Source organism: Coregonus lavaretus, assembly GCF_964263955.1.
Source record: "Coregonus lavaretus genome assembly, chromosome: 22".
Lineage (NCBI taxonomy): Eukaryota > Metazoa > Chordata > Actinopteri > Salmoniformes > Salmonidae > Coregonus > Coregonus lavaretus.
The window spans coordinates 5,190,022-5,208,173 of NC_140009.1; the positions used below are offsets into that span (position 1 = coordinate 5,190,022).

The 18,152-nt window shown below is 42.9% G+C and overlaps 2 protein-coding genes across 2 annotated transcripts in view; both read right to left on the reverse strand.

Annotated features, from left to right (window-relative positions):
- Positions 1-16,502, reverse strand: part of LOC311150402 (guanine nucleotide-binding protein G(i) subunit alpha-3-like) — a 66,481-nt gene extending 49,979 nt beyond the window's left edge. Inside the window, exon 1 of the mRNA XM_084187866.1 lies at positions 15,818-16,502. Coding sequence (XP_084043992.1) covers positions 15,818-15,935 — 118 coding nt within the window. The 5' untranslated portion in view covers positions 15,936-16,502. The remainder of the gene's footprint in view (positions 1-15,817) is intronic.
- Positions 1-18,152, reverse strand: part of LOC311149472 (uncharacterized protein) — a gene marked incomplete at both ends in the record, with an annotated part of 790,865 nt that overhangs the window by 359,001 nt on the left and 413,712 nt on the right. The window lies entirely within an intron of this gene.

The window sequence follows — 18,152 nt, forward strand, 5'->3', positions numbered from 1 at the left end:
CTTAATGTCACATGTATTTTTTTTGCACACCTCATTTGTGAGACATCTAATATTTTCCTGCATGGAACTTTTGACAGTAGCTATGCCTGCGCATTCTGAGAAGACAGAAGAAAATAAAACCACGTATGTAAACCATTTTAAGTTATGAATTGTATCACCAACTGTTGAACTTTGCCATAGTGTTTTTTCATCATAACCCAAGGTTGTATGACAAATTGTTCCTGAACCGGAACTTAGACTACGTTTAATTCAAGATTGAGACCGCACATCACCAAGTCAGCAATAGGCTACTATTTCCTGTCTGTTTTACACATTTGTGATTGTAATTTTCAACATAGCAAATAGCAGCATACATGTATTGTCAATTGCCAACATCAATTATTGCTGAAGTATCCTTAATAGGGAGCTAGCATTACCTCTAAAGGAACCAAAAACGCAGCGGTTGCCTCCGCTGCTCGAGCTGTCAGCCTTGCAGCTCAAGCCTGCCTTGGCGCCTGACTTTCCAACGGTCGTTGTGAGAGTCAGTCAGTCAGTTAACAGTGGGGGTCAGCCGGAGAAGATACCAAAAAGTTCAAAATAGGTCATTGTAGCTATTGTATTTGTAGTAATGTATTTTGTTGCAGTGGCTAATTAATTTGTGACATTGTAGCTAGCTTAATTTCTGGACTGGTCATGGTTGTTGTCAAAGTTTCTCCGTTAACGTTAATGTTAGCTAGCTGTCTTAGCTAACTGTTAGAGCAGAGTCAATAAGTTTAGGGTCTAGTCTATGTGATTTTAGGTATTTAATTGAGCTAGCTAGTGTTTTTGTTTGTAAAAAACATTGGTAGTCTAGCTAGCACTAGGCAAGAAAGCACCCAGTTAACATTGCTAGCTAGCTAACAGTCACAGTTAGCTACACTAGCTATGTCCAGTGAGTCACAAAGGACTCACGCGACCCCCAACTGGTCTCGAGCGGAGATGGCAAAGAGAGCTCCAAGATTCAATGATGATGATAATGGTTTATTTCGTTTCATGTGTACTATGGCAGCTAAACTCTGAATTACAGTAACACATACAATATATTTTTTTTTATATGGTCCCGGTGGTTCTGTGTAATGTCAGCTACCTGAATTATTTGGATCTAGCTAGCGGTCGACCACAAAACAAAAGGTTTTGCGAAACTATTCATGGTTGACCCTATACAGTCGATGGGTAAATCAGCTGCTGTCTTCTTTCATTGAAAAGCAAATCTATAAAACATTAAAATAAACTATAACTATGATGTAAAACAACATTCTATAAATCAAATCAAATTGTATTTGCCACATGCGCAGAATACAACAGGTGTAGACATTACCGTGAAATGCTTACTTACAGCCCTTAACCAACAATGCATTTATTTCTTAATAAAAAAGTAAAATAAAACAACAGAAAAGTGTTGAGAAAAAAGAGCAGAAGTAAAATAAAATTACAGTAGGGAGGCTATATACAGGGGGGTACCGGTGCAGAGTCAATGTGCGGGGGCACCGGCTAGTTGAGGTAGTTGAGGCAATATGTACATGTGGGTAGAGTTAAAGTGACTATGCATAAATAATTAACAGAGTAGCAGCAGCGTAAAAAGATGGGGTGGGGTTGCAAATAGTCCGGGTAGCCATGATTAGCTGTTCAGGAGTCTTATGGCTTGGGGGTAGAAGCTGTTGAGAAGCCTTTTGGACTGTTGAGAAGCCGCTTGCCGTGCGGTATTAGAGAGAACAGTCTATGACTAGGGTGGCTGGAGTCTTTGACAATTTTGAGGGCCTTCCTCTGACACCACCTGGTATAGAGGTCCTGGATGGCAGGAAGCTTGGCCCTAGTGATGTACTGGGCCGTACGCACTACCCTCTGTGGTGCCTTGCGGTCAGAGGCCAAGCAGTTGCCATACCAGGCGGTGATGCAACCATTCAGGATGCTCTCGATGGCGCAGCTGTATAACTTTTTGAGGATCTGAGGACCCATGCCAAATCTTTTCGGTCTCTTGAGGGGGAATAGGCTTTGTCGTGCCCTCTTCACGACTGAAGCACTCAATCAACCTGTTCCACTACAGCGTCGTCGATGAGAATGGGGGCATGCACAGTCCTCTTTCTCCTTTGTCTTGGTCACGTTGAGAAAGAGGTTGTTATCCTGGCACCACATGGCCAGGTCTCTGACCTCCTCCCTATAGGCTGTCTTATCATTGTCGGTGATCAGGCCTACCACTGTTGTGTTGTCGGCAAACTTAATGATGGTGTTGGAGTTGTCATGGGTGAACAGGGAGTACAGGAGGGGACTGAGCACGCACCCCTGAGGGGCCCCCATGTTGAGGATCAGCGTGGCAGATGTGTTGTTACCTACCCTTACCACCTGGGGGCGGCTCGTCAGGAAGTCCAGAATCCAGTTGCAGAGGGAGGTGTCTAGTCCCAGGATCCTTAGCTTAGTGATAAGCTTTGAGGGCACTATGGTGTTGAACGCTGAGCTGTAGTCAATGAATAGCATTCTCACGTAGGTGTTCCTCTTGTCCAGGTGGGAAAGGGCAGTGTGGAGTGCAATAGAGATTGCATCATCTGTGGATCTGTTGGGGCGGTATGCAAATTGAAGTGGGTCTAGGGTTTCTGGGATAATGGTGTTGATGTGAGCCATGACCAGCCTTTCAAAGCACTTCATGGCTACAGACGTCAGTGCTATGGGTCGGTAGTCATTTAGGCAGGTCTTAGTGTCCTTGGGCACGGGGACTATGGTGGTCTGCTTGAAACATGTTGGTATTACAGACTCAGTCAGGGACATGTTGAAAATGTTGGTGAAGACACTTGCCAGCTGGTCAGCACATGCTCGGAGTACACATCCTGGTAATCCGTCTGGCCCTGCGGCCTTGTGAATGTTGACCTGCTTAAAAGTCTTACTCACATCGGCTACGGAGAGCGTGATCACATAGTCATCCGGAAGAGCTGGTGCTCTCATGCATGCTTCAGTGTTGCTTGCCTCGAAGCAAGCATAGAAGTGGTTTAGCTCGTCTGGTAGGCTTGTGTCACTGGGCAGCTCGCGGCTGTGCTTCCCTTTGTAGTGTGTAATAGTTTTCAAGCCCTGCCACATCCGACGAGCGTCAGAGCCGGTGTAGTACGATTCAATCTTAGTCCTGTATTGACTCTTTGCCTGTTTGATGGTTCGTCGGAGGGCATAGCGGGATTTCTTATAAGCGTCCGGGTTAGAGTCCCGCTCCTTGAAAGCGGCAGCTCTACCCTTTAGGTCAGTGCAGATGTTGCCTGTAATCCATGGCTTCTGGTTGGGATATGTCCGTATGGTCACTGTGGGCACGACGTCATCGATGCACTTATTGATGAAGCCAGTGACTGATGTGGTGTACTCCTCAACGCTAGCTGAAGAATCCCGGAACATGTTCCAGTCTGTGCTAGCAAAACAGTCCTGTAGCTTAGCATCTGCGTCATCTGACCACTTTTTTATTAACCGAGTCACTGGTGCTTCCTGCTTTAGTTTTTGCTTATAAGCAGGAATCAGGAGGATATAGTTATGGTCAGATTTGCCAAATGGAGGGCGAGGGAGAGCTTTGTATGCGTCTCTGTGTGTTGAGTAAAGGTGGTCTAGAGTTTTTTTTCCCTCTGGTTGCACATTTAACATGCTGGTAGAAATTAGGTAGAACGGATTTAAGTTTCCCTGCATTAAAGTCCCCGGTCACTAGGAGCGCTGCCTTTGGATGAGCGTTTTCCTGTTTACTTATGCACTGAATGAGATGTATAAGGCCAATCTTAATGCCAGCAGTGGTTTGTGGTGGTAAATAGACAGCTATGAAAAATATAGATGAAAACTCTCTTGGTAAATAGTGTGGTCTACAGCTTATCATAAGATACTCTACCTCAGGCGAGCAAAACCTCGAGACTTCCTTAGTATTTTATTTTGTGCACCAGCTGTTGTTTACAAATATACATAGACCGCCACCCCTTGTCTTACCGGAGTCAGCCGTTCTATCCTGCCTTTGTAGCGTATAGCCCGCTAGCTGTATGTTGTCCATGTCGTCGTTCAGCCAAGACTCGGTGAAACATAAGATATTACAGTTTTGAATGTCCCGTTGGTAGGATAAGCGTAATCGTAGATCATCTAATTTATTTTCCAATGATTGAACATTGGCTAATAGGATTGATGGAAGAGGCAGTTTACTCGCTCGCCGTCGGATCCTTACGAGGCACCCCGAGCTACGTCCACGATATCTGATGACGGGGATTTGGGCCTTGTCGGGTGTCTGTAGGATATCCTTCGATATATATGACAGGGATTTGGGCCTTGTCGGGTGTCTGTAGGATATCCTTCGCGGCCGCCTCATTGAAGAAAATATATTCGTCCAATACGAGGTGAGTAATCGCTGTCCTGATATCCAGAAGCTCTTTTTGGTTATAAGAGACGATGGCAGAAACATTATGTACAGAATAAATTACAAATAACACGAAAAAACACACATAATAGTGCAATTGGTTAGAGGGCTGTAAAATGGCAGCCATCTTCTCCGGCGCCATCATTCCAATTGGTTGAATGACGAGCGTTTCCAGCAGACGCCATTCCTCCCTTGAACCCCATGTAAAGTGATGTGCTCTACAATACGTCTTCTTGTTTGTCTTCCTGCCAGCAGACTGTCTCGCCACCCTCAGCCTCTCTGACGGACTGTCTCCACCTTCCACTACCGTGTGCCAAATACTCTGACTGTTCACAGCCAGAAACGTATGTGTGACACAACAGTTACCACTCATAATAGTAGGCTAGCCTAGGACTTCTCACATGTAGACTAGCATAGGACTTCTCACATGTAGACTAGCCTAGGACTTCTCACATGTAGACTAGCATAGGACTTCTCACATGTAGATTAGCATAGGACTTCTCACATGTAGACTAGCCTAGGACTTCTCACATGTAGACTAGCATAGGACTTCTCACATGTAGACTAGCATAGGACTTCTCACATGTAGACTAGCATAGGACTTCTCACATGTAGACTAGCATAGGACTTCTCACATGTAGACTAGCATAGGACTTCTCACATGTAGACTAGCCTAGGACTTCTCACATGTAGACTAGCCTAGGACTTCTCATATGTAGACTAGCCTAGGACTTCTCACATGTAGACTAGCATAGGACTTCTCACATGTAGACTAGCATAGGACTTCACACATGTAGACTAGCATAGGACTTCTCACATGTAGACTAGCATAGGACTTCTCACATGTAGATTAGCATAGGACTTCTCACATGTAGACTAGCCTAGGACTTCTCACATGTAGACTAGCCTAGGACTTCTCACATGTAGACTAGCCTAGGACTTCTCACATGTAGATTAGCATAGGACTTCTCACATGTAGACTAGCCTAGGACTTCTCACATGTAGACTAGCCTAGGACTTCTCATATGTAGACTAGCCTAGGACTTCTCACATGTAGACTAGCCTAGGACTTCTCACATGTAGACTAGCCTAGGACTTCTCACATGTAGACTAGCATAGGACTTCTCACATGTAGACTAGCATAGGACTTCTCACAAGTAGACTAGCATAGGACTTCTCACATGTAGACTAGCATAGGACTTCTCACATGTAGACTAGCCTAGGACTTCTCACATGTAGATTAGCATAGGACTTCTCACATGTAGACTAGCCTAGGACTTCTCACATGTAGACTAGCATAGGACTTCTCACATGTAGACTAGCATAGTACTTCTCACATGTAGACTAGCATAGGACTTCTCACATGTAGACTAGCATAGGACTTCTCACATGTAGACTAGCTTAGGACTTCTCACATGTAGACTAGCCTAGGACTTCTCATATGTAGACTAGCCTAGGACTTCTCATATGTAGACTAGCATAGGACTTCTCACATGTAGACTAGCATAGGACTTCTCACATGTAGACTAGCATAGGACTTCTCACATGTAGACTAGCATAGGACTTCTCACATGTAGATTAGCATAGGACTTCTCACATGTAGACTAGCCTAGGACTTCTCACATGTAGACTAGCATAGGACTTCTCACATGTAGACTAGCCTAGGACTTCTCACATGTAGATTAGCATAGGACTTCTCACATGTAGACTAGCCTAGGACTTCTCACATGTAGACTAGCCTAGGACTTCTCATATGTAGACTAGCCTAGGACTTCTCACATGTAGATTAGCATAGGACTTCTCACATGTAGACTAGCCTAGGATTTCTCACATGTAGACTAGCATAGGACTTCTCACATGTAGACTAGCCTAGGACTTCTCACATGTAGACTAGCCTAGGACTTCTCACATGTAGACTAGCCTAGGACTTCTCACATGTAGACTAGCATAGGACTTCTCACATGTAGACTAGCATAGGACTTCTCATATGTAGACTAGCCTAGGACTTCTCACATGTAGACTAGCCTAGGACTTCTCACATGTAGACTAGCCTAGGACTTCTCATATGTAGACTAGCATAGGACTTCTCACATGTAGATTAGCATAGGACTTCTCACATGTAGACTAGCATAGGACTTCTCACATGTAGACTAGCATAGGACTTCTCACATGTAGACTAGCATAGGACTTCTCACATGTAGACTAGCATAGGACTTCTCACATGTAGACTAGCATAGGACTTCTCACATGTAGACTAGCATAGGACTTCTCACATGTAGACTAGCATAGGACTTCTCACATGTAGACTAGCATAGGACTTCTCACATGTAGATTAGCATAGGACTTCTCACATGTAGACTAGCCTAGGACTTCTCACATGTAGACTAGCATAGGACTTCTCATATGTAGACTAGCATAGGACTTCTCACATGTAGACTAGCATAGGACTTCTCACATGTAGACTAGCATAGGACTTCTCACATGTAGACTAGCATAGGACTTCTCACATGTAGACTAGCCTAGGACTTCTCACATGTAGACTAGCCTAGGACTTCTCATATGTAGACTAGCATAGGACTTCTCACATGTAGATTAGCATAGGACTTCTCACATGTAGACTAGCCTAGGACTTCTCACATGTAGACTAGCATAGGACTTCTCACATGTAGACTAGCATAGGACTTCTCACATGTAGACTAGCATAGGACTTCTCACATGTAGACTAGCATAGGACTTCTCACATGTAGACTAGCATAGGACTTCTCACATGTAGACTAGCCTAGGACTTCTCACATGTAGACTAGCATAGGACTTCTCACATGTAGACTAGCATAGGACTTCTCACATGTAGACTAGCCTAGGACTTCTCATATGTAGACTAGCCTAGGACTTCTCACATGTAGACTAGCATAGGACTTCTCACATGTAGACTAGCATAGGACTGTTTTTGGGGGATTAAGCTCATTTTCATGGCAAAGAGGGACTTTGCAATTAATTGCACTTCATCTGATCACTCTTCATGACATTCTGGAGTATATGCAAATAGCCATCATCAAAACTGAGGCAGCAGACTTTGTGAAAATTAGTATGTGTCATTCTCAAAACTTTTGAACACGACTGTAGACTAACCTCAGCCTGAGTTAGCAGCAGTTTGGAAAGGAGGAAGTTATGTGGTCAAGTACTGGCATGACGATTTTCACTAGAAACTAGTCTATGTCCCAAATGGCACCCTTTTCCTTATTTAGTGCACTACTTTTGACCAGGGCCAATTGGGCTCTGGTCAAAAGTAGTGCACTATACACTGAGTATACCAAACATTATGAACACCTTCCTAATACAGTGCCTTGCAAAAGTACTCATCCCCCTTGGCGTTTGTCCTATTTTGTTGCATTACAATCTGTAATTTAAATTGATTTTTATTTGGATTTCATGTAATGGACATACATACAAAATAGTCCAAATTGGTGAAGTGAAATGAAAAACTACTTGTTTAAAAAAAATACCACAAAAAAAATAACGGAAAAGTGGTGCGATCTGATGCAACCAATTACCTTCAGAAGTCACATAATTAGTTAAATAAAGTCCACCTGTGTGCAATCTAAGTGTCACATGATCTCAGTATATATATATATATATATATATATATATATATATATATATATATATACACACATACACACACACACACACACATATACACACTGCTCAAAAAAATAAAGGGAACACTTAAACAACACAATGTAACTCCAAGTCAATCACACTTCTGTGAAATCAAACTGTCCACTTAGGAAGCAACACTGATCGACAATAAATTGCACATGCTGTTGTGCAAATGGAATAGACAACAGGTGGAAATTATAGGCAATTAGCAAGACACCCCCAATAAAGGACTGGTTTTGCAGGTGGTGACCACAGACCACTTCTCAGTTCCTATGCTTCCTGGCTGATGTTTTGGTCACTATTGAATGCTGGCGGTGCTTTCACTCTAGTGGTAGCATGAGACGGAGTCTACAATCCACACAAGTGGCTCAGGTAGTGCAGCTCATCCAGGATGGCACATCAATGCGAGCTGTGGAAAGAAGGTTTGCTGTGTCTGTCAGCGTAGTGTCCAGAGCATGGAGGCGCTACCAGGAGACAGGCAAGTACATCAGGAGACGTGGAGGAGGCCGTAGGAGGGCAACAACCCAGCAGCAGGACTGCTACCTCCGCCTTTGTGCAAGGAGGAGCAGGAGGAGCACTGCCAGAGCCCTGCAAAATGACCTCCAGCAGGCCACAAATGTGCATGTGTCTGCTCAAACGGTCAGAAACAGACTCCATGAGGGTGGTATGAGGGCCCGACGTCCACAGGTGGGGGTTGTGCTTACAGTCCAACACCGTGCAGGACGTTTGGCATTTGCCAGAGAACACCAAGATTGGCAAATTCGCCACTGGCGCCCTGTGCTCTTCACAGATGAAAGCAGGTTCACACTGAGCACATGACAGACGTGACAGAGTCTGGAAATGCCGTGGAGAACGTTCTGCTGCCTGCAACATCCTCCAGCATGACCGGTTTGGCGGTGGGTCAGTCATGGTGTGGGGTGGCATTTCTTTGGGGGGCTGCACAGCCCTCCATGTGCTCGCCAGAGGTAGCCTGACTGCCATTAGGTACCGAGATGAGATCCTCAGACCCCTTGTGAGACCATATGCTGGTGCGGTTGGCCCAGGGTTCCTCCTAATGCAAGACAATGCTAGACCTCATGTCACTCGACAAGGTGTCGAAAGCGTTCCGCTGGCTCATGTTGACTCCGATTGCTTCCAACAGTTTTGTTATGTTGGCTGGATATCCTTTGGGTGGTGGACCATTCTTGATACAAACCGGAAACTTTAGTGTTGCAATTCTTAACACAAACCGGAACGCCTGGCACCTACTACCATACCCCGTTCAAAAGGCACTTAAATCTTTTGTTTTGCCCATTCACCTTCTGAATGACACACATACACAATCCATGTCTCAATTGTCTCAAGGCTTGAAAATCCTTCTTTAACATGTCTCCTTCCCTTCATCTACACTGATTTGAAGTGGATTTAACAAGTGACATCAATAAGGGATCATAGCTTTCACCTGGATTCACCTGGTCAGTCTGTCATGGAAAGAGCAGGTGTTCTTAATGTTTTGTATACTCAGTGTACAGGGAATAGGGACTGGCATCTGGAGAATTAAAAAAAAAACGATACCATTTATTCAAATAAGGTCTCCAGTCTTCCAGTCTGTGGTTTGGTTTCGTGTTGGGAAAAATAATCCTCATAGCCTGGTCCCAGATCTGTTATTAGGCCTAATACTTTATAGCCAACATCCATGGTATTTAGCCCAAACAGATCTGAGACCAGGCTAGAATCCCAGCAGCTCTCGTTTCCCCCTAGAAATTAATTGTGTTCCAACCCTGGGAGAGAGAAATGAGAGCCTGGAAATGGAAAATGACTTTTCTGTGCGGTTGGTCAGAGAACTTGAAATAAAATTAACGTTTCCACTAGATGTGTAGGTCTATTAAAACACCAATCTGCATTGTGCCGTTTCTCACACACACACAATTAATCCACAGAGACTAAGCTAATGATCTGTTCTCTCACATGGGATATAGTCTGTCCATATCCTAACTACAGCTGTCCTATAGGGCTCTAGTGGCAACCACATGCTTGAAGTCAGAAGTTTACATACACTTAGGTTGGAGTCATTAAAACTCGTTTTTCAACCACTCCACAAATTTCTTGTTAACAAACTATAGTTTTTGGCAAGTCGGTTAGGACATCTACTTTGTGCATGACAAGTACTTTTTCCAACAATTGTTTACAGACAGATTATTTCACTTATAATTCACTGTATCACAATTCCAGTGGGTCAGAAGTTTACATACACTAAGTTGACTGTGCCTTTAAACAGCTTGGAAAATTCCAGAAAATGATGTCATGGCTTTAGAAGCTTCCGATAGGCTAATTGATATCATTTGAGTCAATTGGACGTGTACCTGTGGATGTATTTCAAGGCCTACCTTCAAACTCAGTGCCTCTGCTTGACATCATGGGAAAAATCAAAAGAAATCAGCCAAGACCTCAGAAAAAAATGGTAGACCTCCACAAGTCTGGTTCATCCTTGGGAGTAATTTCCAAATGCCTGAAGGTACCACGTTCATCTGTACAAACAATAGTACGCAAGTATAAACACCATGGGACCACGCAGCCGTCATACCGCTAAGGAAGGAGACGTGTTCTGTCTCCTAGAGGTGAACGTACTTTGGTGCGAAAAGTGCAAATCAATCCCAGAACAACAGCAAAGGACCTTGTGAAGATGCTGAAGGAAACAGGTATAAAAGTATCTATATCCACAGTAAAACAAGTCCTATATCGACATAACCTGAAAGGCCGCTCAGCAAGGAAGAAGCCACTGCTCCAAAACCGCCATACAAAAGCCACACTACGGTTTGCAACTGCACATGGGGACAAAGATCGTACTTTTTGGAGAAATGTACTCTGGTCTGATGAAACAAAAATAGAACTGTTTGGCCATAACGACCATCCTTATGTTTCGAGGAAAAAGGGGAATGCTTGCAAGCCGAAGAACACCATCCCAACCGTGAAGCACGGGGGTGGCAGCATCATGCTGTGGGGGTGCTTTGCTGCAGGAGGGACTTGTGCACTTCACAAAATAGATGGCATCATGAGGAAGGAAAATTATGTGGATATATTGAAGCAACATTTCACATGTTTTATTTAACTAGGCAAGTCAGTTAAGAACAAATTCTTATTTACAATGACGGCCTACACCGGCCAAACCCAGACGACGCTGGGCCAATTGTGCGCTGCCTTATGGGACTCCCAATCACGGCCGGTTGTGATACAGCCTGGAATCGAACCAGGGAGTCTGTGGTGACGCCTCAAGCACTGAGATGCAGTGCCTTAGACCGCTGCGCCACTCGGGAGCCTTCAAGACATCAGTCAGGAAGTTAAAGCTTGGTCGCAAATTGGTCTTCCAAATGGAACATAACCCCAAGCATTCTTCCAAAGTTGTGGTAAAATGGCTTAAGGACAACAAAGTCAAGGTATTGGAGTGGCCATCACAAAGCCCTGACCTCAATCCTATAGGAAATGTGTGGGCAGAACTGAAAAAGCGTGTGCGAGCAAGGAGGCCTACAAACCTGACGCAGTTACACCAGCTCTGTCAGGAGGAATGGGCCAAAATTCACCTAACTTATTGTGGGAAGCTTGTGGAAGGCTACCCGAAACGTTTGACCCAAGTTAAACAGTTTAAAGGCAATGCAACCAAATACTAATTGAGTGTATGTAAACTTCTGACCCACTGGGAATGTGATGAAAGAAATAAAAGCTGAAATAAATCATTCTCTTTACTATTATTCTGACATTTCACATTCTTAAAATAAAGTGGTGATCCTAACTGACCTAAGACAGGGAATTTTTACTAGGATTAAATGTCAGGAATTGTGAAAAACTGAGTTTAAATGTATTTGGCTAAGGTGTACGTAAACTTCCGACTTCAACTGTGTGCATGTATATATACAGCTGTGGAAATAATTAAGAGACCACTGCAATTATTTCTTAAATCAGCATCTCTACATGTATGAAAGCCATTCCATTCCAGTGTCTGTTGAATTCCAACACAGGCACACCTCATTCTACTGAATTAAGGACTGGTTAAAACATGACTATTGTGTTGTTTAAAAATGAACATGAACTTATTTTCTTTGCATTATTCGAGGTCTGACAACACTGCATCTTTTTTGTTATTTTGACCAGTTGTCATTTTCTGCAAATAAATGCTCTAAATGACAATATTTTTATTTGGAATTTGGGAGAAATGTTGTCAGTAGTTTATAGAATAAAACAAAAATGTTATTTTCACCCAAACACATACCTATAAATAGTAAAACCAGAGAAACTGATAATTTTGCAGTGGTCTCTTAATTTTTTCCGCAGTTACATACATACATACATACATACATACATACATACATACATACATACATACACACACACACACACACTACCAGTCAAAAGATTGGACACACCTACTCATTCAAGGGTTTTTCTTTATTTTTACTATTTTCTACATTGTAGAATAATAGTGAAGACATCAAAACTATGAAATAACACATATATGGAATCATGTAGTAACCAAAAAAGTATTAAACAAATCTAAATATATTTTATATTTCAGATTCTAGGAAGTAGCCACCCTTTGCCTTGATGACAGCTTTGCATACTCTTGGCATTCTCTCAACCAGCTTCATGAGGAATGTTTTTCCAACAGTCTTGAAGGTGTTCCCACATATGCTGAGCACTTGTTGGCTGCTTTTCCTTCACTCTGCGGTCAAACTAATCCCAAACCATCTCAATTGGGTTGAGGTCGGGTGATTGTGGAGGCCAGGTCATCTGATGCAGCACTCCATTACTCTCCTTCTTGGTCAAATAGCCCTTACACAGCCTGGAGGTGTGTTTTGGGTCGTTGTCCTGTTGAAAAACAAATGGTAGTCTCACTAAGCTCCAACCAGATGGGATGGCGTATCGCTGCAGAATGCTGTGGTTAGCCATGCTGGTTAAGTGTGCCTTGAATTCTAAATAAATCACTGACAGTGTCACCAGCAAAGCACCCCCACACCATCACACCTCCTCCTCCATGCTTCACGGTGGGAACCACACATGCGGCGATCATCCGTTCACTTACTCTGCGTCTCACAAAGACACGGCGGTTGGAACCAAAAATCTCAAATTTGGACTCATCAGACCAAAGGACAGATTTCCACCGGTCTAATGTCCATTGCTCGTGTTTCTTGGCCCAAGCAAGTCTCTTCTTCTTTTTGGTGTCCTTTAGTAGTGGTTTCTTTGCAGCAATTCGACCATGAAGGCCTGATTCACGCAGTCTCCTCTGAACAGTTGATGTTGAGATGTGTCCGTTACTTGAACTCTGTGAAGCATTTATTTGGGCTGCAATTTCTGAGGCTGGTAACTCTAATGAACTTATCATCTGCAGCAGAGGTAACGCTGGGTCTTCCACTCCTGTGGCGGTCCTCATGAGAGCCAGTTTCATCATAGCGCTTGATGGTTTTTGCTAATTTTTCCGCATTGACTGACCTTCATGTCTTAAAGTAATGATGGACTGTCGTTTCTCTTTGCCATAATATGGACTTGGTCTTTTACCAAATAGGGCTATCTTCTGTATACCACCCCTACCTTGTCACAACACAACTAATTGCCTCAAACTCATGAAGCTGGTTGAGAGAATGTCAAGAGTGTGCAAAGCTGTCATCAAGGCAAAGGGTGGCTACTTTGAAGAATATAAAATATAAAATATATTTTGATTTGTTTATTACTTTTTGGTTACTACATGATTCCATGTGTTATTTCATAGTTCTGATGTCTTCACTATTATTCTACAATGTAGAAAATAGTAAAAATAAAGAAAGACCCTGGAATGAGTAGGTGTGTCCAAACTTTTGACGGGTACTGTACGTATATACTGATTTGTGTTAGCGGGGTATACAGTGCTATGAAATAGTATTTGCCCCCTTTCTAATTTTCTCTACTTTTGCATATTTGTGATACTGAATGGTATCAGATCTTCAACCAAAACCTAATACTTGATAAAGGGAACATAAGTGAACAAATAACAACAATTACATATTTATTTCATAAACAAAGTTATGCAACACCCAATTCCCCTGTGTAAAAAAGTAATTGCCCCCTTACACTCAATAACTGGTTGTGCCACCTTTAGCTGCAATGACTCCAATCAAATGCTTCCTGTAGTTGTTGATCAGTCTCTCACGTCACTGTGGAGGAATTTTGGCCCACTCTTCCATGAGGAACTGCTTTAACTCAGTGACGTGTGGGTTTTCAAGCATGAACTGCTCGTTTCAAGTCCTGCCACAACATCTCAATTGGGATTAGGTCCGGACTTTGACTAGGCCATTCCAAAACTTCCAATTTGTTGCTTTTTAGCAATTTTCATGTAGACTTGATTGTGTGTTTTGGATCATTGTCTTGCTGCATGACCCAGCTGCGCTTCAGCTTCAGCTCACAGACGGATGGTCTGACATTCTCCTGTAGAATTCTCTGATACAGAGCAGAATTCATGGTTCCTTCTATTAAGGCATGTCGTCCAGGTCCTGAGGCAGCAAAGCATCCCCAAACCATCACACCACCACCACCATGCTTGACTTTTGGTATGATGTTCTTACTGTGGAATGCAGAGTTGGGTTTTTGCCAGGCATTACTGGAATGATCCAAAACACACAATCAACGTCAATAAAGCAATTTGAATTGAGAGAGTGTGTGTGTTTAGAGCTTAATATATATAAAATAGGCTATGTAAAAGTTAATTCAACAAGTGGAGAAAGATCCTACACTACAACTTATTCAGATGTCACTTACATACATAATATTGCAGAAAGTAATCAATTGAGATCCGATCACACTTAAGCTAGCAATGAAAGTGCAAATTAACCAATGTAGCTACAAGTGGTGCCAGGCCAATAACCTCTCCCTCAACGTGAGCAAGACAAAGGAGCTGATCGTGGACTACAAGAAAAGGAAGGCTGAACACGCCCCATTCACATCGGAACAGGGCACGACAAAGCCTATTCCCCCTCAGGAGACTGAAAACATTTAGCATGGGTCCCCAGATCCTCAAAAAGTTATACAGCTGCACCATCGAGAGCATCCTGACTGGTTGCATCACCGCCTGGTATGGCAACTGCTCGGCATCCGACTGTAAGGCGCTACAGAGGGTAGTGCGTACGGCCCAGTACATCACTGGGGCCAAGCTTCCTGCCATCCAGGACCTCTATACCAGGCGGTGTCAGAGGAAGGCCCTAAAAATGGTCAAAGACTCCATCCACCCAAGTCATAGAATGTTCTATCTGCTACCGCAGAGCAAGAGGTACCGGAGTGCCAAGTCTAGGTCCAAAAGGCTTCTTAACAGCTTTCACCCCAAGCCATAAGACTTCTGAACAATTAATCAAATGGCAACCTGGACTATTTATATTGACCCCCCCCCCACCTTTACACTGCTGCTACTCGCTGTTTGTTATCTATGCATATTTTCTATACCCTACCTGCATGTACATATTACCTCAATTCGCCTCGTTATTGTTCTTTTATTGTGTTACTTTTTTAAACTTTATTTAGTAAATATTTCATTAGCTCTTATTTTCTTAAAACTGAATTGTTGGTTAAGGGCTTGTAAGTAAGCATTTCATGGTAAGGTCTACACCTGTCCTATTCGGCGCGTGTGACAAATACAATTGGATTCGATGTGATGTCTGACTACAATTGTAACACTGTTCTGAAAGAGCAAACTAAGTATTTTCTTCCTCTACATTCTGGTGCTATTGTTAATCCTTTTTATAGTTACTGGGAAAATAGTAAGCTTTCTAACAATGTAAAATGACTTACCGAGTAGTAATAGTTTCACTTCCCTGGATGCTTTGTCTCGGTCTTCTCGTAGGTTCCGATCAATTATTTTACTCCTTTCCATCGCTGTTTTATCCTCTTGGCTGATCGTGCAGCCCATGTTCAATCCCTTAGTTAGCTAGCTACTTGTGGATTCTTCAATGTGGCAGCTACCGCTCATAAATTGTTGGGGGGGGGGAAATACAAAACGTTGGTGTGCTTTCGCGATAAGTTTCGCCCAGTCAGACAGAAAAAGGCGTTGACCCTCCACTAGTCTCGACAACTATAGATGACATCCCACATGGGAAAGAGACAGAGATGCTGACAAACTCACGCCACCAAACTAGTGTGGTTCAGCGCTGAAACAACTACGGGATGCTGCCGAAGTAGTAGAAACTGTGCAATCGTTTTCTAACTTAAAGCTCGAACCTGCGACCTTTAGGCTAGCTTACAAAAAAAGTAGCTACACAAAATGACTTTCCTATTACAAATGTTGACATGGTATAACAAAAAGAAACGGGTGAGTAGCTACCCGTCCCGAAACTATTAACTAACTAGCTCGTAATACCACTTAAAGCTACGGTGTAATTGAGTCATAAAACATCTAGCTATCAATTTCCAATTTCAAGTCAGCTTGATTTAGGCTATGTTGTTGCAGTTGGCGAGCGTATACGCATCTGCCAGCTGCGCTCATGTACGTCACTACAGGCTAAAAAGACTATCTATATTTGGGAGGTGGATGGAAAATGATGTGCCCTGTCTGACACTAAAATAATATCGACCTACATTGTTCTGTTCTCAGTCGTAGATGCACAGTAGAGGTTAATGCTCACCTTTGAAAATGATTGTTGCAGCAATCCAAAAGCCTCTATTTGAGGGAATACAATACAGAATTGTTGGGGGGGCAGAGGAACTTTTTTATTTGGTACGAGCGCCCCCAGTGGAATTATATCTTCATTACAGGCAGCTCAGATTTATTAGAGGGTACATCTGCATCCAGTAAAGACATGATGAGACAGGCGTCATCATATCTAAGTTTTCTTGACAATTACATAATTTAATTGACAAATTAGATCAACATAGCCTATTGGTTATAAAAGGCCCGCCACAGGATTTTAGAAGATGGGTATGTCATTTGATATGAACAAAATGTCCTCTCTCCTTTAAAAAAAAGAAGGATGTTGGAATAAATCCCTGTGTGTTGTCGTCATATTTTAAGAAGATGTTATGTTATGTTCACACATGCCTCAGCGGTATATGTCTATTGAGAATGAGAGAGACTGACTCAACAGATCCTCGTTAGAGGGGGATAGTGGGATGAAGTGGTGGGAGGAGAGAAGGGTAAGGTAGGAGAGGGAGAGAGCATATCAGAATCATTTTTCTTCTCTCGTCTTCTTGCTCCTCCTACCCTGCTTCCTCCAAAAAAATGTCATTGGCAACAGGTTGCCATGGAAACAGTGGATGGATTTGATTCGGGGCACCGTGTCGAAAGCAGTTCCACAGGGATGCTGGCCCACGCTGACTCCAATGCTTCCTACAGTTGTGTCAAGTTGGCTGGATGTCCTTTGGGTGGTGGACCATTCTTGATACACACGGGAAACTGTTGAGTGTGAGAGAAAAAAAACAGCAGCATTGCAGTTCTTGACACACTCAAACCGGTGTGCCTGACATCTACTACCATACCCCGTTCAATCTTTTGTCTTGCCCATTCACCCTCTGAATGGCACACATACACAATCCATGTCTCAGTTGTCTCAAGTCTTAAAAATCCTTCTTTAACCTGTCTCCTCCCCTTCATCTACACTGATTGAAGTGGATTTAACAAGTGACATGAATAAGGGATCATAGCTTTCACCTGGATTCACCTGGTCAGTCTATGTCATGGAAAGAGAAGGTGTCCCTAATGTTTTGTACACTCAGTGTTTAATCCATAGCATAATTATTAACTTGACCATGCTTAAAGAGATATTCAACGTTTGATTTGTTCAAATATAACGACTATATTTTAGTTCTGAATTTTGTATTTATCTTAAATATATATATATAATTTGTCTTCCACTTTGACATTACAGAGTATTTTGTGTAGATTGTTGACAAAAAATGACAATTAAATCCATTTTAATCCAACTTTGTAACACAATAAAATGTGATGAAATCCAAGGGGTCTGAATACTTATGCAAGGCACTGTAGATTACTCTGGATTTCATCAGAGAAGTCAGGAATAAAGTGGAAAAAGCACATGTTGACTGGATTCACCCCAGTCAGTGAGGACTGGATTCACCCCAGTCAGTGAGGACTGGATTCACCCCAGTCAGTGAGGACTGGATTCACCCCAGT